The sequence below is a fragment of the Diadema antillarum genome, unplaced genomic scaffold (genome assembly GCF_040938485.1).
Source record: "Diadema antillarum isolate AM-2024a unplaced genomic scaffold, OU_Dant_1.0 scf00000205, whole genome shotgun sequence".
Taxonomy (NCBI): Eukaryota; Metazoa; Echinodermata; class Echinoidea; order Diadematoida; family Diadematidae; genus Diadema; species Diadema antillarum.
The window spans coordinates 1,826,440-1,854,126 of NW_027271094.1; the positions used below are offsets into that span (position 1 = coordinate 1,826,440).

At 39.6% G+C, this 27,687-nt stretch overlaps 1 protein-coding gene across 6 annotated transcripts in view; it reads left to right on the plus strand.

Moving 5' to 3' along the window:
- Positions 1 to 24,145, plus strand: part of LOC139724052 (filamin-A-like) — a 184,252-nt gene extending 160,107 nt beyond the window's left edge. For all 6 annotated transcript variants that reach the window (XM_071635253.1, XM_071635251.1, XM_071635254.1 and 3 more), the window contains 17 exons: positions 5,748 to 5,880; positions 6,309 to 6,449; positions 7,795 to 7,923; positions 8,464 to 8,637; positions 9,501 to 9,653; positions 10,099 to 10,302; positions 10,789 to 10,941; positions 11,423 to 11,557; positions 13,188 to 13,352; positions 14,504 to 14,605; positions 15,034 to 15,171; positions 15,820 to 15,935; positions 16,548 to 16,680; positions 17,265 to 17,441; positions 18,808 to 19,026; positions 19,801 to 20,001; positions 20,893 to 24,145. In XM_071635253.1, coding sequence (XP_071491354.1) covers positions 5,748 to 5,880; positions 6,309 to 6,449; positions 7,795 to 7,923; positions 8,464 to 8,637; positions 9,501 to 9,653; positions 10,099 to 10,302; positions 10,789 to 10,941; positions 11,423 to 11,557; positions 13,188 to 13,352; positions 14,504 to 14,605; positions 15,034 to 15,171; positions 15,820 to 15,935; positions 16,548 to 16,680; positions 17,265 to 17,441; positions 18,808 to 19,026; positions 19,801 to 20,001; positions 20,893 to 21,080 — 2,661 coding nt within the window. In that variant the 3' untranslated portion in view covers positions 21,081 to 24,145. The remainder of the gene's footprint in view (positions 1 to 5,747; positions 5,881 to 6,308; positions 6,450 to 7,794; positions 7,924 to 8,463; positions 8,638 to 9,500; positions 9,654 to 10,098; positions 10,303 to 10,788; positions 10,942 to 11,422; positions 11,558 to 13,187; positions 13,353 to 14,503; positions 14,606 to 15,033; positions 15,172 to 15,819; positions 15,936 to 16,547; positions 16,681 to 17,264; positions 17,442 to 18,807; positions 19,027 to 19,800; positions 20,002 to 20,892) is intronic.
- The last annotated feature ends 3,542 nt before the right edge of the window (positions 24,146 to 27,687 follow it).

Genomic DNA, 27,687 nt, shown 5'->3' on the forward strand with positions numbered 1-27,687 from the left:
ATGTTAGCAGGTGTAGATATGAAGACACCGATCTCCAAACTGCATCTTGTAAGAGAGAAGTATAGCATACAGAGAGAGAAAGAGATTGAGAATCAAGTTACAGTCTACAGTCTTTGCATAGCATCCAATCATGTGATCCCATGTAAGTTAGCAGTGCTGACTGATATCTTCACTTGCCATGCGGCCGAGACCCCCAGAGACTGGGGTACTGTAAGAGGGGGGGGGGGGGGGGTATGTCTTTACAACTGTAAATACATAGTATAAGAGATGAAAGAAAAAGAAAGGTAGGGGAACAGTTTAAGGTGTTCAAAAGAGCCACACATATTCCCTGAGAATGAGGGCCAGCAATATTAAGAATCGGAAACTGTTTTAAGATCAATGTTTTGACTATCAAATAACTGACAGTGTTACAGACTTGCAATACTTGCAATCATATTTATACTTCATATTTCCATACAGTGATGTATGAAAAGATGCATAAGTTAGTAGTCATGATCATCATTATATCTAAGACAAAAGTTGATGTGATTTGCCTTGAAATGTTTTATGGCATCCCAATCTAAACTTGTGTTAGAAAGAAGTTCCTCATTTATCATTCGTTCTCATTAAAATACCACTGGGCGATAACATTGTCGGCATCAATGATATTTCCTGGCCTTAATCGCCCCAACCCTGCTGGGCAAAGAATGATCTGGGCTCTTCTTGTGTTGGCCAGGAGCCAATCGGTGAAAGGGGGTGGGGGGGGGGGGGAGGGTCTCTCCACTGGCCTACAGACTGGTCCACTCTCTGCAGTGGTACCCCAGATGTCAAGGTGCCCAGAAATGCTGGTGTTGAAGATATAACAGGGCATCTCTTCACCAACTTGAGAACCAAAGTCACTGATTATCAACTCATACAGTCAAGTTTCTAAATAACATGATGATAGTTACCAAATACGTTTATAACAATTGGGCTGAAGCATTAATGAGAGTCAATAGCAACCTTTAAAGGCTTTCTAGCATTCCCAAAAGACCTTGCAAAGAAATAGATATAACTGGGGAAAGTTTCTAGTGTACCGTTTGTGATTGGGTAGTCTTTCTGGAATGAGTTTTGGAAAGAATAGAGCCGTGTTCTTGTGAGAATTCAGTGCAGTGAAAGTATGTGAAAAAAAAATAGGGCTGCACACCAACCCATTTTTTTCTACTAGTCCGACCTTTCCCTGTCAAACCAGAAGGTACTCAGTTTTTCCATTTTTGTACTGGCCCTTTCCTGAAAAGTTACTGGTCCAACAGTAATTTTTACTGGGCTAGGCCATCAGACCAGTGCCAGTGTGCAGTGTTGGAAATAGACATCAAGAGTATGGATGCCTTACCTTTTCAGTTTGATGATTGTGAAAGCAGCCGATAAATGCTTTGAGAGTTCTTGCAGCCATCACGTAGGGCAGTACATTCTTTATCGACGCAATGGTATTCATGAGGTTAATGCTTGGCAATGGAAGTTCATAGTAGTGTTCGTATCGGGGTACCTCCAGATGCGTCAGAGTGAAAATTAGCGCGGGTGTCAAATCTCCGCCTGGGTGGTATTCATCCTTTACCTGGGGTGTCATGAAACATGGGTTTTAGCAATCATTGTCTATTTTTAGGCTCCTCATTCCCCCTGGTTCACATAAAGTTTGGACTGCTATATGCAGTGCATTGTTGCACTATATTTAGCCTTAACATTGAGCTGAACATGACTGCGTATCCACGACCCTTAACCCACAAATTATACAAGTTATGCCAGCATACGTCATTGAATGAATTCCTCTGAATATTTCCAGAGAGGACCTGCTAAAGGTATTAAACCTTTATTTGCCACAGATCAAGCCAGGGTGTGAAAGGGATTGCCAGTCCTGTAGGTGGTGTGAAGAAATATGAAAAGTAGACCAAACTCCTATGATACCACACCCCCCTCCCCCCCTTTGACAGTCCCAAAGTCTGTTTGAAACCATGTGCATTATCTTGCTTACAAGGTGCTAGTAATAGTGAGACATCTTAAAATAAACTTACAGAAACACACCCAAACTTGCCAGACATACAATGTACAGTCTGTTATGTAGTGTACTCTTTGCTGGTTTGCTAAGACAGCAGAGACTCCAACTCTCAGATCCCGCTTTCGACGGGAGATCTCCCGCTGAAAGCCCATTTTTGCAAAAATCTCCTGTTCTCCCGCTTGAAATGATTTCTTGCTTAGTATCATCGTATGTTGAAAAATAAGCCTTAGATAGCATGAGATAACATCTAGAACCCTAGAGCTGGGCCCCGGCCACAAGGAACTTTGTACTTCAATCACGCACATCAAGTTGGAGTCTCCTGTTTGCTAGGGGTTTCAGGCGGGAGAATCTCCAGATCAAAGGTGCTTGGGGTTGGAGTCTCTTAATATTGAGACAGTTAGACCAGTGGAAAACAAGATATGGAAGATTCCCCAGTAGTTGATTGATGCATACAGACTTTAATACTGTAAAATCACCAGCTAGTGATCTTCTTTTCTTTTTTTCAGTGTGTAGTTTTTGACCACATTGCAAAATTCCCAAAAGTTTATTTTAGAACATTCTGGAGACATCTGATTCCAGTACCATCTAGATGCAGGTCTTTAATGCATGTGGCAAGATGTATAGGTTTGCATACAAGAAATCTATTTTAATTGCCTTGTTGGTGTTCAAACCTGTTCATTTCATTTCAAATATTGGCAAAATATGAGTGAATGCTCCATATTTGAATGGATTTATCTGATTACAGATGTCATTATATGGAAAGGGGAATGGGAGCAAAGGATTGTGTTTCATAATATGATTCTTTCTTTTTCAAGTCTCAAAATGTTCAACCGGCCATGCTTGGAGCGAAAATGTCACATTGAAATCAGCTCTGGAGGAAAAAAACAAAACACACAGAAAAATAGTCCTTGAGTTATTTCTAGTGAGCTGGGTTTTCTTATGCATGTGTCGTACACCGTACAATCAAGGTAAGACACTCAGAGTGCACATTAAACGACTGAGACAAGGCATGTAAAAGGTAAAGGAACATTGTACATGCAGCACCTACAAGACTGTGTGGCATTCCTCTCCATGTAACTACATGATGTGCCTCCTACCTTAGTATGCATGTAGAGAATAACAATTAATCAACCTTGTAGGTCAACCGTTAATTACCGGCAAACATTCCAATGCGTAGGGCGGCATGGAAAGGGAGGGGTACACGCATTCTCTTCCGTACCGGTCCAATTGGGTCTGTTGTCAGGGCGAGTGTCACCGGTCTTACATCACGACAGGTCGAATTTAGATAGGTTAATGACAGCTGTTGGTTAATCCGTGCCAAGAGTTGATGCCACCTACGGGAGTCACTGTCACGGCCAATAAGTGTCACGTGGACCGTAGTCGGTTTCGTGCGTCAGCTCGGAACATACTGCGCTAATATCTTGCTGGCGCTGCTGGAAATACAATCTCACCTTGTGTTCGCTTGGTAGGGCAGCACTCAACTCAAAGAGGCCTTCACAGTAAACTGTCAACTCTTCAAGGCAGCTTTACTAGCAATGATCTCTGATGTAAAATAATGCTTTTATTATGCATTTTCCCCTATAGTTGTCATTGTCCATTACACTGCTAATTAAATAGGAAACTATGCAGTTCATTGTTGTCTTGGATTTTTACTGTGGTTATGGAAGGGCTCATGTGACATTGAAAACAAAAATCCTTGATGATATGATGATCGTGTTCTTGATAAGCTATCAACCAGTAATGCTAGCATTAAAGGGACATTTCAGGCGATTATCATAATTTCACATCATGTAGTACATATATCGACAACTCCATGTATAGATTTGTGGAATTTACTGTGGTTCTTGAGCAGAGAAACAATACTTTGAAAAACCTTAAACAAATTACACTGAACAAGGATGATGACATAGGAGGTTCACATATTTCAGAAATGTAGCAGTGTAATTCCATTACAATACCGCTTGCTTGCGAGTTCACCTGTGTACAATCTATGCATGCCTTCTTCTTTTGTTCTGCTTCCTTGAACCCCCACTCATGCATTCTTATGGTGACTCTGCCATGTCATCATCCTTGTTCATTGCAATTTGTTCTAAATTTTGAAAATATTCTTATTCTTCATATCAATCATCACAAATTCTGAAACTCTGTCCTCAGTATAACTAATTTATAGTTGTTCAAATGTAAAAATCTGAAAGTCATCCGGAGGTCTCCTTTAATTGTTAAAGCTTCAAATTAGATTGTCTTCTACAAAGTGACATCACAGAGTTTCAACAAGTTGATGATACAGGTTCTACAAGATAAAGATAATGCTTTTATTGTTGGTACTAAGATGTTGAAATAAATGAAATGAAATTGAAATTGTTGGTACTTCACTTCAATGACAAATTTCTGTGCATTAATCTGTAAATAAAGAGTTTATGTTTGATTCTTTTTTTTTCCAGTTTTTTTTTTTCTACATAAACTGTAGTTCCAGGATTGAAATTAAGACAAGTGTGATCCATGGTAAAACTTGGATACTGTAAGTAATAATGTAATTTGTGTAGTAGTGCAGTCTTTTTTACAGTGTAGATAATGAGATATTTCATGCACTTGTTTACAGTACCACTGTCTAGGACTAAATGCTGATTGAAAATTCTTTGAATACTCAACAACTAAGTAAATGATGTTGTTTTTCTCCAAGTTAGCTTTCAGTTTGATAGCACTATGTTTCATGTATACATTTTGACATCAAATTACAGGCATCACATAGAATCGGAGTAGTGGTGATACTCTGAAGAAATAAACTATGTCAGAAAAGAGTTTGGAATGAGCATAGGGGTAGGATGGTAGATTTTGAAATGATTGTCCAGGGGGACATGACCTCTTATTTCCCTGTGACAGACCTGTGGAAATGTCTCTGCTCTTTTCTGGTAGCGCTGTCATTTCCTAATGCATTTAGATGTAAACAGCTCCATCTTTGGGCTTCGTATAACGTCGACATGTTTATACAGTATTTACACAGTCCGGTTTGAATATTACCAGCACTCCCATATCCTCTGAATTCTTCGATGTTAGATGAAATAGTAGGGCACTCAACTCAATGTGTGGTGAAAACCAATGGGGGTAAAGACTTATCTTGTTTGAGAGCTAGTTGGTGAATTCTTCAGTGATAGGGTGGACAACACTCATGTCACGATTCGTTGTTTTCTTCTATTTGAGGCTCATCTTTGGATGTGTGAAAATCACTTGTGATTTATGGGAGGAATGTTAATGTCCTAGCTAAGAGTTTGTCTTGGTATGTACGTGTGTGTGTGTGTGTGTGTGTGTGTGTGTGTGTCTGCCTGTGTCTGTGTCTTATGTGTATTAGGACTCCTGTGACTTATGTGGGTGTGTGTGTTTGTTAGTGTTTGTCTCTGTTTGTCTCTGTCTCAATATACCAGTGGTAGTCTCAGTACAGTTGTTACAGGTGTAATCGTGCTTCGCGGGTAAAATAAATTTTGTAATTTTTGTGATCATTTTGAATCTGCAAATGTTTTATCTGGCATTTTGTTTTACCAATACCAGTATTTTGTGTTCACTACATGCTCTAGCTAATATGACATGGAAGAAGTGGTAAGTATATGTTCAGTACACTGTGCCAGATATGAACCATGTCTGCTCTTTAGTCTTGATGTTTTATGGAACAGATGGAAGCCCTGGTCTAACTCTCACATTAAGGATTCAGGACCAATATCATTGAATATTGTCTCCCATACAGGCCCAGCCAGGACCACCAGAAGACTTGATCCAGCCAGAAACAGTACAGGCCGTGGAGTCCGCCATGCCCCAGGATTGCAGACCACTGGACCTGGTTATCCCAGTCATCGGAGCTGGGTCAGGATGCATCACAGGTAAGGTGGCCTCAAAGTGACTAAATTCCTTGGAATTATGAGAGCAGCCATCCATTTACCAGTTTTATAAAATGTGCAAAGTTATAGATGTCTTTTTTGTTGTTGTAAGAAGTACTTAGCTGTTCAAATTATCTCTCACGATCAAATGCACTTCAATAACAATAGAATCCAGTAAGTATATGTTAGTTGTTGCTATGTCGGATAGAGCTCTCTGGTGCTGGCTGTCAGATCAAACTTTAGTATATACATATGTAGCTATGATAGAATTTGAATATATTTATATACCTGATATATTCAAATTTTGTTCTCAGTAAAAATAATTTGAAATATATATATATCCACATGTACCTCAGTAGCAAACTGATGTGATGCTTTATAGGGTTGTGTGATTTGTTAAATAATTTCTGTATTTGTTTTGCACCTTTTAGGAGAGGTCATTACACCCTCACGCCGCAAGGAAGTACCGGTCATCATTGAGAACAAGGATGGCACCATCACGGTCAAGTACTCCCCCAAGGAAACTGGACGCCACGAGTTGTCCATCAAGTACAACGGCAAAGATGTTCCAGGTATGGAAACAATTGTCCTGTCCAATCTGAATGTGTGCGATGCTTTGAGCGCTATCTACAGAGTAGATGTGCATTAAATAACTGCTAACTAGATTGATGCAAATAACACCAGTGCAACCATATTGAATTTCTATCCAATTCACCGCAGGGTCAGCATTGATGTAGATGTCTTATAAGAATCTTATATATAGAAGAATAGCTACTTTGTGCATCATTACTGTAACTTCAACTTGTGCCTGTTTTTTTATCTACCATTTTTTGAATCTGTCTTAAGATATTTTGACAAAGTATTTAACTGTAATCTGTCTGGATGACACCATTTGCAGAAGTTAGCTCTAAAGAGTATCAGCTGTCTTGAGCAGTATCCCGATAACCTCTTAAACAAGATCCATCCCTGTTTATTTGAGTCTAGAGTGGTCCATAGTCTTCCAGACATTATCTTTAGCTATCTCTTCCTTCTCATGACATATTGCTGCATCTGCTCCGAGGCCATTCTTGCGAGTGACATAGACAAGAGATATGCACATAGGATGTAAGGAGATTATGGGAAGCATGTGACAAGGGGTGCTTAGAGCGCCATCATGCGTGAGCCCGTTGATGGCAGCGAGCTGTCGTAGATGAGTGATAGATCAGAGGGGGTCAGATCGTGGCATTCCTGCGGTTTTCAGCTCCACGTTCCATCTGTGACACCTCAGATACCCACTCTGCCAAGCGTCCATTAGGCTAGCGTCTGGCCTGGATTATCATCAGTTAGTCGGCGTGCCTGTTGCATTGCAGAGTTTGCAGTAGATCCTGTGCCGCACTGTAGAGCTTGAAACTATCCTTCCTCGGTGACAGAACGTGACTGATTTAGAGTATAACTCCGAGAATGGGGAGGATAGTACGAGGGGTTATGTTCACTCAATAAACCCGTACATTTCATTGCTTTCAAATTTATTGTAATATATATTTTGCTTGCAAGACATACATAATTCAAATAAAACAACTGCAGCAGGTACATATCTCTTCCTAGTGGAAAATGATGTCTTAATCTGCCAAAGACACATAATTAGAAATGTCATATTTTTATGATAGACAAGGACGCTTTTGTGAAGGGTGGAGATGAGCCAAAACAACTTCAAAATAATCTTCATTACGCAGTGGTTGCTGATGGTGCAAAGGCAACTAACTTTCGTTATGGCCTGTCTTCCTTTTTGGCAACTGATATTTTAGCACCATGAATATTATTGGGGGTTTTTTTTCCCCCTGATAGTATGATGAATTGGATAACATTCCAGCCTACCCTGCTCGTATGAGAGATTTCATAGTCCATCAATGTCTTTGATTTTATTGTCCGGACTTACAGGAAGTCCTTTCCACTTCCACGTGGACGAACTCAAGAGCGGCAACGTGACGGCCTACGGTACCGGCCTCACCCATGGCATCAGTCAGGAGCCCTGCCATTTTATCATCAATACCAAAGATGCAGGCGCAGGTGAGTTCGTTAGATTCGGGACTCGAGGGCTGATGGGAAGCAAGTCAGTCAGTGCTTCTTAATCCTGTGTACAGATCATATCAGGATATTAAACTGATGTGATGTTATGCTAATGTTAGATTTTGTATTTTGTTGCAATGTTGTCTGCCAGGTGGGGACAATCACTGTGATGCTAGGCTACATACCAGTGGAATGTCGATGCCATAAAGACATGTTTGTATAACGTTCCAGTGATATTTCAGTGCATCGGTATTCATTGTATGTCCTAAACTAAGCTGTAAAGATATGTAGTTAGATCAAAAGAATGTTATGATTCAATTACCCTTCATTACTTGAACATGCCCATAAGCACCTTATCACATATGGAGTTTGAATTTATTCTCTTCTCTTACTTTCTTTGCCTTTGACTATATCTGTCTATTCTCTCCTTAATGCATACCTGACTGTACATTCCATATTTCTTTGTTACCTTTGATATTTTATACATTCTGTCATTCTGACTATCTGTTTTTGCCCCACTGTCCACTCTCTGTCCATCAGGTGGATTGGCCCTGGCCATTGAGGGTCCATCCAAGGCGGAGATCAAGTGTGTCGACAACAAGGACGGCACCTGCAGTGTCACCTACTTCCCCACCAAGCCGGGCCAGTACGACATCGTGGTCAAGTTTGCCGACAAGCACATCCCTGGCAGTCCCTTCTCTGCCCAGATTGTTGGTAATGGCCGACTCCCTTTATACCTGCTCCTTTGGATTGGTGTGAATTCCACTCTATGTCACTCAGACAACTCTGTTTCTTGTGACGTATTGAATAATTTCCTGACCATGTTGCATAAACACATTCATAAATTATATGTTCATGGTATGTTTTAATAGTTGTTACTGAAATGAAAGGTTGGAATAAAAATATTTGCCAGGGTTTGCCAGAGCTTTTTGATTGCAAAGACATCTTTGAATCTGTTCATAGTGACAGAATGATTCTTACAAGCACACCATTTTGGATTGGGTCCAGGGAGGTAGATTCCACGTGTAGCCTCAGTGATGTGATCTTGGACTCATTACACTGCGAGGTGTGCAGTGAAGGCAGTTACCATACTAACAAGAGGATACACTAGTAGCTGATGTATTGTTGTCCAGCAGCTGTGGAAGAAAATACCAGCATCACACGTTGCATTTGGAGCAGCATGCTGTCACTGTTCCATAGGGAATACTGTAAAGTCTGATTTAATGTGAACATGTATCTGAGCCCACAAAACCCTTAGGTGGAAGTTGTCAACTGGACCTGGCTACTTACTGTAAAACAAGGAACATTCGCACTGTGAATTTTTTATGAATTAGAGCCAACAGCCTTTTTTGCAGCATAAAACTTTCAAGAAATGATGAAACTTACGCATATTGGTGCTGGCATTCAATGCATTATGTAGACAAACCATTTTGCATAAACTTTACTTTTGCAAATCTTGGCTCCTCCCACAATTCATGAAGGTTTCATGCACACTAAAATTTCTGGTTTTTCAGTACCTTGCAGATTTCTTCTGGTTTAATGTCGTTTCTCATCTCTTGTCACCATTTTTCCCCCAGACAAGGCAGGCAGCCGCATGTCCATCGGTACACCCAGTGATGTTCCTCTCAAGATCACTGAGACTGATCTGAGCCAGCTGTCCGCCACCATCCTTACGCCTTCCAAACACGAGGAGCCATGCAGCCTCAAACGTCTTCCCAATGGAAACATCGGTAAGTCTGCACAAGTCACAATCACCATCACTTTTTTTTTTTCTATAATTATGTTGTACATACCATAGATGTGTTCTTTTGCCACGAATGAGGGTGAATTCATGGCAAAGTCTTGTTTTATTCATTATACTCAAGCAATGAAGATCTAGTACTGAGTAACAATCCTTTTCAATAAAAAAAAAGAAGAATTGAAGGGCAAAGTACACTCTGTCATTTCAGCACCAATTGAACACCGCATAGGGGTATATAGGTCAGGGCTTGTAATCAGACTTCTGGGAATGTTTTAATCTCCTTTACAGTTCACTGAGATGATGTACTGAAATTATGTGCATAATTCTGTTCCTTCACTTGTGCAGATGTACTCATTATGATGTTTATATCACAATTGTCAATATTACTGATATCGTTAATACAAGTTTATTCCTTTTTTTTTTTTGCTCAACAGGTATTACCTTCACCCCCAAGGAGATCGGTGAGCACCAAGTCAGCGTCAAGAAGCGTGGCCAGCACATCCCCAACAGCCCGTTCAAGATCATCGTCGGTGCCCAGGAGGTTGGTGATGCCTCCAAGGTCAAGGTCACTGGCCGTGGCATCAAGCAGGCAGAGGCAGGCCAGATGGCCCAGTTCCTTGTCGACACCAGGAATGCTGGTAAGTTACTTTAGGGGTTGGAGGACGGAGGAGTTTCAGTTGCCGGGAAATTCTTACCTAGATTTATTGTTTTTAGTCATCAGCGTCAGAAGCTGTGCTGAAATTTTAGCAAAATATCAAGTTTCTAATTAAGCATGTGAAAGCTAGCATTTTAAAGAAACCTAAGAGAGCATATACTGGTAAGCACCACATTTACATGATGTGCAAGACCAATGTGGTAGACAGTGAACATTCGATTGTATGTACATTGCTGTGTGCAATATTATACATGTACATTCTTGTCCGCTAGAGCAAAGACGAGTGCTGGAACCAGGAACGATCTCCTTGTCAATCTATGATTGTTTACTTAATGACTACATGAAAGAGGAAGATAGAGGGAAGCATATATATTTTGTTGAGTATATGCAAAGCCTATCGCCGACTTTTACCCTAAATGGTTTTGTGGAGCAGACTCCAATATCCCCGAACATTTTGTGATTTTGGCAGGCTACGGTGGTCTTGGAGTCTCCATCGAGGGTCCAAGCAAAGCGGACATCAACTGTGAAGACAATGGAGACGGCACGTGTCTAGTTACCTTCACCCCGACTGAGCCCGGCACGTACAACGTCAATGTCCACTATGCTGACCAACTCGTTCCAGGTATAGTTAGACTGATGACCTTCATTAGCACAACCTTAATCACCTCTTACATTCTCAACCACTGTAAACAAAGCAAACAAAAGCAATTCAGATCTCCCTCTCTACATACTATTTAATTAACCATTTTCTGACATATACCCAACTGTGAAAATCTGTAGTAAAGGAGATTCTACCTTTCCAAGACCACAGTTGCAAAATGGCATTGATATTATACATAACAGTTTTGTCTCTGAGTGGGACTGGAATATTTTTTTTTTGTTCTGTCTTCTCTCACTTGAAGAAAACAGTATGGCATTACACTTGGTGTTGATGTTGTGTAACTGCTTGGCTAAAAGTCATGCCAGGTTACTTTTAGCCCCAAGAAATGAGTGAGCAGTCTGGAAAAATGTTGAGATTGAATGAAGGAAATCAGAGATGCAGTGTTGGCAATGTCGTGATGTCCTGATTACCTTATGTTTTCTTGTTTGGTGTTAACTTGCAGGCAGCCCATTCCAGGTTGCAGTGGAGGGAGAAAGCACAGATTTGCCCCTCATCAAAGAGACCCTGGTCAGACCCACCAAGGCCATCCCAGTCTCCAACGTTGGCAGCGAGTGCGAACTCAGCGTCAAGATCCCAGGTAAAGAGGAGTCCCTCCACCCTCCCAGTGCTTCCGTGCTTTGTGCATTCAGAAGTTTAACCCGTTGAAGATGAGTTCTGAGAATGCTCAGGCAGGTGTCTATGGGCATTGTGTGTAATAGTAAAATCAGTCTGTCCTCAACGGGTTAAGGTTCACGTATTTATACACAGCAGCACAAATGTGTTTTGGAGCAGTTAGCATATGTTTGTCATGATAACACTCCTAGCTGTGGTTATTAGCATTCCTTGAGGCTCTTGTCATTTAGGAGGATGTGTAGTTTTACCTGATAAATATTGCCAAAATATGAAAAACAAGAATAAAAAGATATTGCCAGTACTTGCGAAATCTGGAAGTAACATCAAGAAACCGCCCTATCTTAAACTAAGATTACCCAAAATCGTTAAACCAATACTGTGTCAGTTTAACTTTCACAAAAATCCTTTTGCTACCTTTGATGTCATATTTATGCAATAAATCACATGATTTTCAGATTAAAAATTAATGGATCCAGAAAGTCAACACACTGAAGCAGGAAAGTTTCATTGCTGATGTAAAAAGAATGGTCAAATTTGGATAATCTTAGTACAAAATGTTGACTTAAACATACATATTTCAAAATTATGCTTGCAAAATAAAAAGAGCGAACTCATGAATTGCCATGTTTACAAATTGTGGCATTTCCCTGCAGCCATGACTAATAAACTAGTGTGGATGGGATGCATGCCAATAATCACAATTGTCGATAATCACAAGGCTGTAATGGCATTGTGATTATTTGATGCCTCTTTTGTTATCCCTGTTTTCACTTTCACTCTATCAAATGAAATGATAGTAATTGAAAGAATTGTCAAACATCATTAAAGATCAGAGTTACTTGAAGAGCTTGATAAGAGCAGGCAAATGATGACTGTAAAACTTGCTTTATGTGTGTCAAGCCAACAATCTGCAGAGTACTATGGGTAAGAGGTAGCAATGCTAGGACGTGCTTATTTCCAGCATGCTACACTACATTTATTTGACATGTCTAATATGAGCTCACCAATATTGGTCTCTATTTGATTAATGCACTGAGCACTATTCTGAATATACAAAGAAAATGAAACCGCCTTTATTCATCAATGTAGTTAGGGAAATGATCGAGAGTGCATGAGTGAAGTTATTACGTGTGTAAAGGACATAAAAATTGCCTTTAAGCCTAAATGGAAAATGGATTTTTAATTGGATTTGGTAATGACATTTCAAATTTTCTTTGAAAGTTTTCCATGGGCATTTCAAAGCACTTCTTTTATTAAGAAACTCAACAAGATCAGTCATTAATCAACATCCTACTTTCTAATCGTTGTGAGGGAGGGAGAGAGGGTGGTAGAACATGATAGAGTGTAATAGGTGATAATTTGTCTCCCAGTGCATTCACTTGTCACCTGATACTGGTGTGCTGGTGGTGTGAAGCTCAGACTGTTCACATGCACTGCAGGGAAATGTAGCATTCTGTGAAATCAATACAGCTGTTCATGATAGCATGCGGCATTCCTACAGCCTCTGTCTGAAGTTTTGGAAACTTAAGTATTCATCTCGCTCACACAGTGACTCTGTAGCATAATATATCACACCATTTGCTTTGGTCACTCAGGCACTGACCCACTGGACATGACTGCCCAGGTGACCAACCCAGCCGGCAAGACAGAGGATGCCGAGATCGTGGACAAGCCCGACTGCAGATACTGCGTCAAGTTTGTGCCCTCAATGGAAGGCGTACACACAGTGAGCGTCAAGAACAAGGGCATGCACGTTTCAGGTAAGACCAAGTGTTTGAATGTGTGCCCCGCGACCTGGGTTCCATTTCATTGGGAGTTGCTATGATGGCAACTTTCGCTGCAGTGGAAATTCTGAAGATGCCTAGTAGAATCCAGCTCTCTGATTGGCTGTTACTTACAAGAAGTTGCTATTCTTGGAGAATTGCTGTTCAAACACCTTTTATGAAATAATACGTTGGACTGTTGTCAGCCGAGAGCCAGACAGACATTGAGACTACGGACTTCATACAGCCACAGTACACACAAGTAAACACACGTTGCATTCACACTAGTGACAGTTTCAGTTTTGCTCTGCTAGGCACTGGAGTCAGATGCCTCTGACACTAAACAAGGAAGTAGGAAGAAATCACTTGAATGAGGATGGCAATATATCAGTCTTTCACCATAATGTAACAGTTGTCTTTTCAATGTGCATTATGTAAGTTTTGGAACTGTGAAAGCTACAGTACTCTCTGTGTGCTTGTGGGTTTGGTGTAGTGTTCTCTGATATGTTTGGGAATGGGATTCCTTTGCAGCTGACTGCATAGGAATGTTAATACAAGATGTATGGCTTTCAATCACAAGGCTGTGGAAGATTTCCCAATTCAGGGATTATAGCAGCAAAAGAAGAGAACTTATCATTACTCATAGATAATAAAAGTATTCCTTATCTCAATATATCCTATATATCTCTCTATCTCTTTCTCTCTCAGTCATTGTCTCACTCTTTCTCACTCTCTCTATGTAGCTATTCACCAACAACTGTAAAACCGGAAACATTTGCGGCATAAAACTTTGGCCAATTGGAGCCAACGGCTTTTTTCGCAGCGTGAAACTTTCACGAATTGGCGACTGGCATTCAGTGCATTCTGCAGGCAAAAAACACTTTCACACACATTTTACTTTCGCTAATCTTGGCTCCTCACAAAATTCGAAAAAAGTTTCGTACACGCAAAAAAAAAAAACGTGACTGGTTTTACAGCTACCCAATCTGTCTGATTTATCTTTGTACCCACTTACCTTTTGATTTTGCAATTAATGACGCACAAACACTAGTATAATTATCCTGTTTAGTGTTAACCATCAAATGCTTGCGCATGATGTTTATCAAGAACATTATCTACCCCTTCCCATCATGCTTCTACCCAAACAGGAAGTCCTTTCATGTTCACCGTTGGTCCATTTGGCGAGGGCGGTGCCCACAAGGTCCATGCTGGTGGACCCGGTCTTGAGCGAGGAGAGGTCAACCATCCAGGTAAGGAGTTTGGACTGTCTCCTGCTCTCTCATTCCTTCCTTTTTTAACCCCTTTAGAACCTTAAAATTTCAAGCGAGGGCGACATCTACTCTCTGGAGGAAGTAGTAAAGATGTAGACTATTTGCATGTCCATAGACAAAGTAACAGTGGGTTTAAATTTTGAATTTTTTTTTGGCCATTGTTAGAACAAATATTTTATAATGGTAATTGTTTTAGTTCATTTACTGGCAATACTACATTCTCAAAGTCAGATTTTGTACCAGTTTTCTTCTGGGATGTTACATGCGTTCACATTACAGATTCTGTTAGATTAACTCCATTGATAATTTTATTTGTATATTTTATTGATCATTTTATTTGCCATTATAAACTCCATGATGTATTTATGTATCATAATTATTCCCCCTTCCCCCGTTCTTCTGTGTAGCCGAGTTCACTCTCTGGACCCGTGAGGCCGGACCTGGCAGGCTGGGTGTCACCGTCTCTGGACCTGCCAAGGCCCCCATCAACTTTGTGGACAATATGGATGGCTCCTACCTGGTCTCCTATCTACCCACAGAACCAGGTTTGTCTAGAAGACTGTTTCTAGAGATAAGGAGATATAATTACATCTATCTTTCAACAGTAAATTTAAAGCTTTCTGGTAACTGGAGAGAGAGAAACAAAATTTTCCAGTCTTGATCTTTAGAAGTGTTGTAGCTATGTTCACAATTATAAAACTTGGCTTTTTGGACTTGATTGCTTTGTATCACTGCTTGACTTTTGAGTACAATGAGCTAGATGTATTGCAGGATTGCTTGTGGAATTCATCCTCGTCGAGAAGGGCATTTACTGATTAACCCATTGAGAATGAGCTGATTTTGCTTTAACAAGCATTTCTTATTTGGACATGCCTGCCCAAGTATATTTCAGAGTAGTCATCGACAGGTTAAATATTTCAAGCCATTCTTCATACGTGACTATGATGTTTCTAGTAATGTTGTTGTGATATACATCAATGAGTTGCATATCTGATAAGTAGGACTTGTCCGAAATGTGCATTCCCACAGTATTTTTTTTTTCTCTCTCCGGACTATTTTTTGAGACTATGTGTCTCAGCTCACATCTTGTAATGATTGTCAAATGAAGCCAGTGATGATGTTAATCTGGCGCAGGTTTGTTATCTGTCATACAGCCTGATTTATGACTCGACAAACTTTTTTTTTGATTGCAGGTGAATATGTTATTGACATCAAGTTCAATGACAAGCCCATCCCAGACAGTCCCTACAAGCCCTTCATCACCCCACCCATGGGTGAGGCAAGGAGATGCAGTGTATCGAGCATGCAGGTGAGTTTTGTATGATATATATTCCAGTCTCTTCCATCTCTCTTCGTATTTATGTTAGATGTGTAACAACATCTACACAACCAAAAAGTTAACTCCCTCCTAATTAGATGGTGCAACTTTTTAAACCCCCCCCCCAAAAAAAAAGAAGAAAAAAAAAGGAGGTTTTGAGGAAGGATTTGGCAGGGGTGTTTGTACACTTATTGACTAAATCTGTGAGGAAATAAAAATGATTTGATGAGTCGTGCATGGGTGAGCACCCATCAAAGACAAAAATGGTCACTTTTCAAAGGCACAAGAGTCATTTTTTGAGGTCTGCAAAACAAGATTTTGACTAATTCTGTTTTTGGTGTTACGTTTAAGTTACATTAAAAAGTTACGCTATTTTGATCAGTTCTAGGAGTTACTTTTTTGTTAAGAAAAGTTCTTTTGAGTCATTTGCTCATCCCTTTAGAGATATGATAGATAAACAAAAGGCATAAATTAATATCTCTCCTGTGTCATTAGGTCAAATCAATGTCTTACTCTTTGTCTGTGTGATTACTTTTTGGCATTGTATATAACATTTTGGCATAATTTTTTTTTGCATGTATCTTCCCCCCCCCCCCCTTTAAGGAAACTGGTGTCAAGCTCAACCAGCCATGCTCATTTGTCATCCAACTCAATGGTGCTAAAGGTCTTGTGAAGGCCAAGACAGTTGCTCCTTCAGGAGCAGATGTTGAGAGTGTCATCACAGAGATTGATGAAGGTAAAGCGATTTGTGCTCTTTTTGTTGTTGTTGTTGTTGTTTAAAATTGGGAAATGTCCAGTGCAATTTCTCCATGTTTGTTGAGAGAAGTGATTTGTTGAGCCATGGAGAAGTGTCCTTCTGCACCCACTTTTGCTTACCGGGCTTGGGAACAAAAGAAAAGAAAAACTTTCTTAAATATTTTGCAGTAAGCTAATAGATAAAGATTGATGATTATGTGTGAGGGCATTATGTCATAATTTTGTAGAATGCTGCACTTGGAATGAGTGAATTTGACAAAAATTGGTGAGTTTTTTTTTTCTTCTTCTTATCCTCATGCTAGTAGAAGTAAGAGCATGGCAGATTTGCTTCTTAAAGGGCAGTGACATAGACAAGTGCTAGATACTTGTACTAGAAGTTTCTGTATTGGATATAAACAGTGCAGAAAGAGGAAAGATGTCAATTTGAAATGTTCCATAGAAGGAAAAAAGGAAAAATGCATACTTATTTAGTACAGGTTGTTCAAAAAAAAATATATACATACTGAGAGTTCTGGCCATATGTGCTTATGCCTTGAGTCTTCTGCCATCATTACCCCCAAACAGAGAACTACGCTGTGCGCTTCCTACCCAAGGAGAACGGTATCCACCTTGTCCACGTCTACTTCAAGGACTCTCCCATCCCTGGCAGCCCCTTCAAGATCAGGGTTGGCACCATCGAGGAAGTTGGTGACCCTGGGCACGTCCATGCCTACGGCGACGGCTTGGAGAGGGGCAAGACAGGTCAGTGGCATGGATTGTTGGTTGGCTCAAGGAATTTAGCTCTTGACCACAAAGATTTACATAGACTGGGCCCAAAGGGGTTTGTTTTATAGTGGATAAAATTTTTTTCCACGGAAGCATCTCAGTGTGTTGCTGTGTTTATGGATATTGTCGTTATGATAGGTGGCTATGAGTTAAGCTCTATAAGCTATGACATCCCAAAGTGGCAGTGTTGCCCACTATCATTATGATAGGAAATGTTTAGTAAAAGGATGAACGATTAAAATGAGTTTTTGTAAGTAGGACGCTGCAGCAATAGAAATGTGAAAGAGTTGAATAATTAATTACCTCATGGAGAAAATTATGAATAAAAAAATAGAATTAAAGCACATGAAAATGCCAGCTAAGCATATGGAAAGCTCATGCAAATATGTGACCCGCTACAACAAAATGATCCTAAAGTTGGGCGAGGTCGATTATTTGAAAATTGCATGATATGATCCCCTAATCTTTCTGCTTTAGATTGATATATAACACATTTTATAAAAATAATCGGCTGCGGAGATATCGATGTTTAAAAGAGAGCATGTCGAGACGTCTGGAAAATCACTGTTTTGAGAAAAGCGCCCTAAAAGTCTTCCTTTCGACGCAGTCGCGATCACCTCTGGACAATAAAGGGTAAGCCCTAACAACCCCCAAAGAGTTCATTTAAGCACATCAGCGTCGGCGGTCTCCTCACCAACCAATCAGTGACCAGTGTGCGAGCTTCACGCTTCGGTTAGCAGCAAGCAGCAAACTGACCAATGAGATCACTCTGGTTGTTGTTAGGGGCGGAACCTATCTGTGGCGCTCAATCCAAATTTTCGAACCAGTTTCTGCTTCGTTGAAACGCCAAAAAACATGGCTCAGAAAAACGCTATTTTTTTGTCTTTTGTTTGATCATTTTGCTTCCAAATTTCGACAGATGATAGAAGACATGTTAGACTCTAATAATATATCAAAATCAGAAAATCGTAAGTTTTGACCAATTTTAATGCTCTGACTTCAAACTCGATTTTCACGGCTTCGACCGTGCGCGACTTTAGGACCTTTTTGTTGTAGTGGGTCACATATTTCATGTAGTTCCTTCCTCTTGACCAACTTCAATGGATGAAATATTGTGTTGATGGAAGCAAATTTAAAACTTGTTAGTAGTTATAGTTTTGAGCATAATGAAAGATGCAAATAATTAGGGACATGTGATATTGCGAAGGTAGGACTTCAGGCAGTCATTCAAACTTTGCTCTGTTAACTCCATGATTGTGGGATTCTCTAACACAGTGTTACATAGATGAAAATCTACAAAAAAACCTACAAACAAATTTGTCTTTTGGTTCATCTCACCCAGGAGAGAAATGCGAGTTCATCATCAACACCTGTGGTGCTGGCGCGGGAACCATGTCCATCCAGATCGACGGCCCCTCCAAGGTCAAGCTAGATGTGACTGAGGTCGGAGAGGGTTACAAGTGTGTGTACGTGCCAACGCAGCCCGGCGAGTACATGATCACCATCAAATATGGCGGCCCTACACACATTACTGGCAGTCCCTTCAAGGCCAAGATCACAGGTGAGTGAAGCTAAGATGATGTTGTTGCCATGGCGATGCTCCTTCATGCATGAATGGTAAATGCTCCGTGGAAGTGTAGACAGAATTCATTCCCCTGTGCTAGACAAAGCAGATTCATAGAATGATATGATTCAAAAGCTATTTTAGCAAGGGAGACAGTGCACATATCTTCTGATCATGTTGGAATGTAATCTTTGAAAAAATGCATCACTCATTATAATTTTGTAGAATTTGTAGGAGTGTGTCACATTTTGTGAGTGTATGAAATGATTTAACTCATTGTCCTGTAGAGTTTCTAGTGATCAGTCCATGGATTTACCCATAATTGTGCTTGCTTTATATCTGCATCACAATCATGTTACTGTAGATTATTGCACCATTACTATTGCAGCTAGCAAATATTAATTGATCAATCTTGACATTTAGTTTTGTCTTTACGACTTCAGAGCTGACATTTCTCATTCCCTGGTGTCACAGTAGCAAAAACAATCCTGGTTTGAAAATGCGCTTAAAACATCATTGCAGTCACAATGATAGTTGCTTTCCTGCGATCCCTTTCCCATTGTATGGTGATGCTTAACCCGTTGAGGATGAGTCCCAAGTATACTCGGGCGAGTGTCTATGGCAAATGCATGTTGTAGCAAAATCAGCCCCGTCCTCAATGGGTTAAAAGTGCTTTGCAACATAGAAGTAACATAAAGAAAGACGCAAGAATGTTGATTTGAATGGGAAACTCATGGAAGAGACTGTTCCGGGACTTATCTTCATGTGCAGGTCCAGCCCGGGGTGGTAAGGCCGGTGTCCTGGAGACCTCCCAGGTCATGGTGGAAACCATCGTCAAGACAACCACCACCACCGGCTTCGCTGCACCGGTCTTTACCTCCGATGCCAGCAAGGTGGTATGCAGCGGCATGGGCCTGAAGAAGGCCTTCCTGAACAAGAAGAGCCAGTTCCAGGTCAACTGCTCTGATGCAGGTTGGTGAAACAAGATCAACCCAGTCAGCCCTGGCTTGTATTGACCTGTTTGGGATTACGTGTCCATTTTCACTGCAACTCAATCCTGGTATAGATGCACATCAGAACACGCATGACTTCACAGTATTTGTCATTACTAGTGCTTTGCCAATGGCTAGGCAGTACCAAACCAGATATGAACAACTCAGTCAATTGTCTATGAAGTGGAAACAGATCTTTGAGAGGTCATACAGTACTGTAAGGTTGCACACCTACTAATCTAAAAATGATAATAACAACAAATTTGTCCGTTACGATGCAAAGATTGTTATTTCTTGTGTGCACACACAAAGAAATCCCTGGTTATCTTGATCTATATCCAGATTTAAGAATAAGTCCATCCTTTTTTCTTTTTCTGTTTTTTAATGAAAAACCTTCCTGATAACTAGCCAATATATGTACATAACTACTCCCCCCCCCCCCCAAAAAAAAAAAAGAAGGAAAAAAGTGATAGGAATTGCAAGATATTGTTTTTGTCCAGAAAATCACTGACACAACTTACACTTTATGTTATATCTCTGACTGATATCACACCAATTTCATTTCCATGCCTTAATTGATGTTGCATAATATCTTAGATTAAGTGATATGTGATATATATAAAACAAATATCAACTGCTTCTTTTGGGGTTGGGGATTGCTAAAGCCATTTACCCTTGGTGATTGCTGAAGAGTGCCCCTCAAAGTAGTAGAAATTTGTATATGCCCCATCGTCTCTGATTGCTGTATTGCTTCATGTGTTTTCAAAATGTTCTGTGACGAGGAAAACCTCAAGAAGTGAGACGGGAGTGAAAAACCGATGCCTCAAAGAGACTAGTACTAAGACCATTGGTGTTTGTGTGTCTTCTCCAGGTAACAACATGCTGATTGTTGGCATCGCTGGTCCCAAGACACCATGCGAGGAGATCCTGGTCAAACACACCTTTGGTCAGCGCTACACGATCACCTACCTCCTGAAGGAGAAGGGCAACTACATACTGATGGTCAAGTGGGGCGAGGAGCACATACCGGGCAGTCCATTCCAGATCCAGTGTGTATAGACCACTACCAGCTGCACTTGGATATACAGCAGGGGAGGGACGATCAGCTGTGACCCTTTACGAGGTTGACTGACCATCGGATGATCACACCCCCCCCTTCCTTTCCTCCTCCACCTCCTGTCTCCCCTTGCCTGCCTTCCTCGAGACTCAATGCATATCACAAGTCTGCTTCTTCCTCATAATCTATGCAAGAAACTTTGACATCTCAAAATGGTGGGATGAGGATCTCGAGAAGGAGAAAGAAAGCAATTAAGAGAATGAAACATATACTTTAATAAAAAGCTCCTTGAAGGACTTCGTTAAAATTCTATAAAATAGCAACAAACTAAGAATGGACAGTGAAATAAAGCAAGGGAAAAAAAAATACTGCCAGTTGTGTTTTGTATGTTGGAGAGGCACTACCTGATTTCATGTAAAGGTCTGTATCAATGTGTTCCTTCCTTATCCAAACTGTATGATTTACTCAGACGAAGAAGAAAGTACTGTGTTGATGACAAGTTGGACGTCGATGCGTCCTTGAGAATTACATTGATTTTACATACCTTGTACTTTGCTCAAGATCATCTTGTGGAATGGAGAAGTATCTGTCGTTCCAGCTCTGGTAATCACCCGATTCTCTTCCATCCCATGATTTTTGCCCTCCAATATTCCGTAGCTGCGCATAATTTCATGTAAGTTTTCCATAGATTCTGGATGAAACTCGATGGTGTGTGCATATGGATGAGACACCTCAGTGAATGTTCATCGGTATGCATTGTATTTCGTCAGAGTGTGTTGCCTAAGTTTATGTGTCCTTTGAATTAGATGGAATAAAGCTGCGTGGTCATTGGCTATTCATTTAATCATGTGATGATTGATGCTGTTAGTTTGAACACAGCTGCATTGTGACTGTAACAAGCTTGAAGACAGTTTTTTTTTTTTTTTGCTTCCTTTTATGTTTTGAGATGCGCATAGCAAAAACTACAAAAAAAGCACCAAAAATGAAAACAAAAAATACTGCCAATGGCTGGTCCTTTGACTTGTGTAGATATTGGCAAATATGAGATTTTTGCAGAAGTAAGGTAGTCTTTCAAGAAAAGCAATGTTGAAATATATGTAGTAAATACTTGGAAGGAAAGGGACAACACATTTAGTTATGATACCTGCTCACACTGAAGTATCAAATTCTAGTATGTAGTATGCCTTATGTAACTAAAAATCGAATGCCTTATTTCAAAATACACATGTTAGATAAAGAAATTTGTTTTATAGATAGAGGTATTATATTGCATTACATTGCCAGTTTTGCTATTGAAGTAATACCAGTATTTGACATATTTAACAATAAACAAAGGAAAATAATAAAACAAGAGAAATTCTTGACTGCCATGTGGTCACTCATTTTATACTTTTATAGACTTCTTTCAGACTACTACAAGTGAAATTTATTTAAACACTATTTAAATTAAAATGTATTCATAGCTGTAAACATTTTGATGACTGCATGTTTTTTCTTCAATACTTTTGCTTCATGTAGGTGAGACAAATACATGAGATATTTATATTCCTCATAATAAAGCATATACATGCCAGATGATAGTTTACAATGAATTTTTATTTTTCCTTTGCTCAACATAATTATGATTTAAAGCTATATATATTTTGGGGCTGTAACGATAAGAACCTGAAGCTGTTGTGATTTCCATTCGGCATACAATTTGCATATTTTCTCCAATATAGTTTGATGACCTGTTAGTTGGAAAGAGAATAATATTACCTAAGTTTGTATGCGCTTTATTTTAGGGTCACCTAAGCGAAGGTCACATGTAGTGTAATGAATGTATTGCACTTTAACAAATAAAAGTGAGTCATTCAAATGTGTTTATACCGCATATTATAAATAATTGTATCTTTTCTGAATGTCCATAATATGTTTATGTTATTTGTGAATATTGTATTTTCTTATGTTTCATATTGTGATAACATGTTATGCTATTTGGGATATTATAAAGAAAGGAGAGCTCAGTACTACCTTTGTTTTATTTTTCACATCATACACTATCTGAAAGCAGGAGGGAAAGGATTCTACCATTGGTCAAGTTGAAGAATAAAGAGGCAGCCACAAGCAAAGAAGCAGTGCCCTTTTGTAAACATAGTGATTTTGAGTTTAGCTAGTTTGTACAATTGTACTCTGTCATGGATCTCCTGTGTTTTTCTTCGTCTTTTTTTTTTCTCTCTCAAGCAGCATCCTCGATTGTAAATTTCTTCTTCGCCTCTTTTGTGTCTTGGCAGAATCAAAGTAGTGATATAGAGGAGTAAAATCGGCAATAATTTTCTTTTTTAATGAGTAGACATTTCATTTATGTATGTGTTGATGTGATTTTATGCATTGGATGTGGTTATGTTTAAACTGTATTTTGATACTGTATTTTGATGGCAGTATCAAGTTGTAACAGACAGAAAAAAAAAAGTGCAAGGAACTCTCCAAATTGATGTCAGAAGAATATCTTTGTTGTTTACCTTATGTTTGGTAGCATAGCTGGCTGAAATGTGTGAATTATAGCTATATTACTTTGTGTAGATGTTCTCTTTTTTTACTGTGAATATATATAAAAAACAGCATTAATATTATTACTAACTAGTAGTGCAAAGCACAGCTTAGTAGTGTAATGAAATTGTTTTAGATTAACACAGTGCATTGTTTGTTCTATAGAGCAATGAGTACAATGATAGTCTTCGTTTTTGTTCAAAATCTACTTATCAACCTGCTCAATGTGTCTTAAATTAACAAAGAGGCAGTACAAATGTTGTTAGGGTATGGAAGGCAAAATCCACATTGCTACTCACAGATGGATCATGGTATGATATGAAAGTATGATTGCAGTATTTTGCCATAATGGTTTTAACAATATGTAGTTAGCAATTGATGGGGTATATAGAAAGGATGTCTAAATGCTATATACAGGTAAGAGGCAATATTTGTGGGTTGGTAAACGATCATTGTTAATACGAGGAGAAGTAATAACCAAGCATTTAGTAAAATGAGATCACTTCTTTTGCATTAAAGGGAATCATGGAGCTTTGAATCTGTATTTTGTGGAATTCATGTCATTTTGTTTCCCCTGTAAAATGCTGCATTCTTCATACAATTATCACTTTGGGTGTGGTTGTGTTAGTTATGATATTGTGTGTGTGTGAAATAATGATGAATTTGACATGTGACAGTCTGTGATGTCAAATAATATTAATAAATAATAATAATGATAATAATAATAATAATAATAAAAGTAATGATAATAACAATGATAATAATAAAATCCTCATTATACATAATATCTAATAGAATAGGGCCAGTATCTGTCACTGCATCAAGGTCATCTCATGAAATTATTGCCTAGACCCAAGCATTTAAGATATTTTGAGGTAGGAAAAATGCACCTGTTCAGCAATGAACATGCCAAATATCAGTATCTGTTTATAGGTCCTACCAATGCATGGGGATATTGTATTTGTAGTAGTCTTGAGACAATGTAATAACATTGTGTTGTGCCAAATCAAAATACAGAGGGTATATAGTAATATGCAGACTAGTAACATAAGAGACTCATATAATCTGTCGGCAGTCAGACAATAATTATTATAATTATGTCACCACCAGATCTAAAAACAGATATACCAGTAGTGTGTGTGTGTATACATGTATATATATATATATATATATATATGTATATATATGTGTGTATATGATATATATAGTATATGTTTGAATATATATATTAATATAAATATAATTATATAAGATATATATATATACATGTATATATCTTATATACTTATATACAGTAACACACTCTGAAATATACTGTCCCAGAGCATCCCAAAATACCAGAGCTTGCCCAAATTCAACTCCTCTTAGAAATGAGAGTTCCTCTTCATCCAAATCATTACTCAGTAAGAAAAAAACAATTGACTCCAAAGGCCTCTTTATTTAGTCTAGTTTGCTTGCATCAATAAGGAAAACCGTTGGCACTTCAGCACACACACAAAAATGCATTTCACTACAGATATGCAAAAAAGCTTATACATACTTTCCTATCACACCGCAAAGAAAAGGATTTTATTCAAGGTGAGCTGTGTAAAATTATGTTTAGCTCATTGTTCCTGCTGTCCCATGAATCGTTTTAATGCCCAGTCGTCTGTTTACCAAGCACCATGCTGCTGACATTATTTGTCGTTTGTTTTTGTTTGATGAAGAGGTGGAAACGATATCATTTCTGTCACGTTTTTGTTTGCGTTCGAGTGATGATGAAATGACGAGGTTTCCCAACCGTAACGGTTCGTTCTTCACGTTAAGGTATTAAGGTTATCGAATAGGCCTATATACCACCAAAGTGCGTGCTCATGTGGGAAGAATAAAATCATTACGCAAGTTGTCCTTCTTCAATTTAGGTAATGATTCAAAATCGAATGACTAATGAAGTTTGAAAGAAAAGAAGACCCCCCCCCCCCCAGAAAAAAAGAAAGGAAGGCATTTATATGTTTATTTAACTCTAGTAGGCCAACTATGTGGCATCCTAAAGATGTAAGTGAGACGTTTCTTGCATTGATCTCTCGTTTCTTGTATACGTCAATCCTAGAGTGTCTGTTATTCAGCTAATAATTTTCTTCATTTAATTCCCTGCCTAAAGTAGAAAAGGAACATGATTATGAATTCTTCAAGAAAGCGATCCTTCAATAAAGAAGTAGATAGCAATTATTTAGTGCATTCACAGCTACGACAAAATTAATCATACAATGACACATAGTAGTCAAGACAGTGAGCAAGTATCTACCAAGAGGTAACCAGTAAAAACCATGTTAAGTGATTAACATCTTTCCAATCAAAGTCTATGTTCACCAATCTTTTCTCTTAATTTTAATGCTTTCACTTAAAGTAAGGCTTCATCGTGATGAATTCACCTTATTCAATACCATACGACATCAGTTCTCTCGTTGAGTATCTTCTGTGTGTCGTTGATGTTCTTTATTCAAAAGTTTCTAGATGTTGCCATGGGAGGAACATTTTTTTTTTCATTTGGAACTCTGGAATCAGCGAGTATACTGTCGCATTTTCTGTATACTACAGATTATATGAACACCTTCACGTCATTTGTAATCATCAACAAACACAAAGTGAGTAGCACAATGTTCGTTTACTCCCCCACCCCCCCCCCCCCAAAAAAAAAAAAATAATAAATAAAAAAAAAATAAAAAAAAATAAATTCAAAGTCGTTAAATCGTTCCATACTTTTACACATTCATTCTCCAAGACCAACCATGACTTGAAAGCATTTCAAGACGTAACACAGGCTGAGAGACCATCGTAACGAGATTCTTTCTTTACTCGGTGTTTTGACTTGGGTCTACCCCGGTAGCTCGTCAAAATTGTCGTCGTTCTGCTAAGTACTCACATATACTGCCATGCACGTCAGGTATCTGCTTCTGTGTTTTCATGGCTTGCACCTTGCAGGTTTGTTTCATACCTAACTCTGTACCATTCTATCCTGGGGTACGTCTGCACCGCTTTGGTGCATAATCCTTCCCTGTGTCCAGGCCAAGTATCGTGCCATGAGTCCCTGTGAGGAGACGGCGTCGGGTACAGCAGTGCACACTTGATTTGGCGGGAAACTAACGTTAGGCGGGATGCTAGCGTTTGCCAGATGGGACGGATTCGAATTATGAAACGCCTTTTGCTGTTGCGTGGTGGAATTAACGCCGACATCCGCGGGAGCAGCCCTCCCATAATGATTTTCGAGAAGACTGGGATGATTCGGATTTGTGAAGCCCTGTGAGTGTCTTGTCGGTGGATGATGGACAACTGCAGTGTTACTCACTTTTGAAGAGTGGTGGAGTCTCTGATGAGCGGGTTGATATTTATTATGGATGTCTCTCGTCTGGACCATTCTATTGTGAGAGTCGTTGAGGTGAAGCTGGCTTTGATCGCTGCCACCGAATTGGCTGATTGGGCCAGTCGAATTCAAGCAGAGATGCGATGATGGTCCTTCCTGTGCAAGAGGCGTCGTGTTTGACACGGCTATTTGCGGCGTAGTCTTTTGCATAGTTGTCATCTGCACTGGATGAGTTGGAATAGGTCGAATCACCCCATGAAACATGGTATTTTGTCGAGGCACAGGTCCTGCCGGTACCGTTCTGCAGGTTGCATTCTGAGCAAATTCTGGTGTGACGCTGGACGTACTTTCGCTGTAAATGATCGGATGCTGGCAGGAGGTAAGCAATGACTTGTTGTTTTGGTCGAACGCTTGAACATTGTTATTCTGCAATTGATATGACTCCACATGATTGTCAAAGTTCCCGTATATCCTCGTCTGATCACTCCTAGTATTGTTTTGACGTGCAACGGACTCTTTGGAATCATGTTTCGAGTATTCAAACTCACCATGAGTTGTACTTGGCAATGGGGCCGCCTCTTCCAGGAAGTGGCTATTGAGATCACTAGGAGAGACGGGCAGATTGAAGAGGGCCGAAAGGTTGCTCAAGCACGTGTCCGTGGACTTCAATGATGAGGGAGAACTGTCATCACCTGCATGGACGCCAACATCGTTGCTCACTTCTGGCGCTGGGGGAGGGC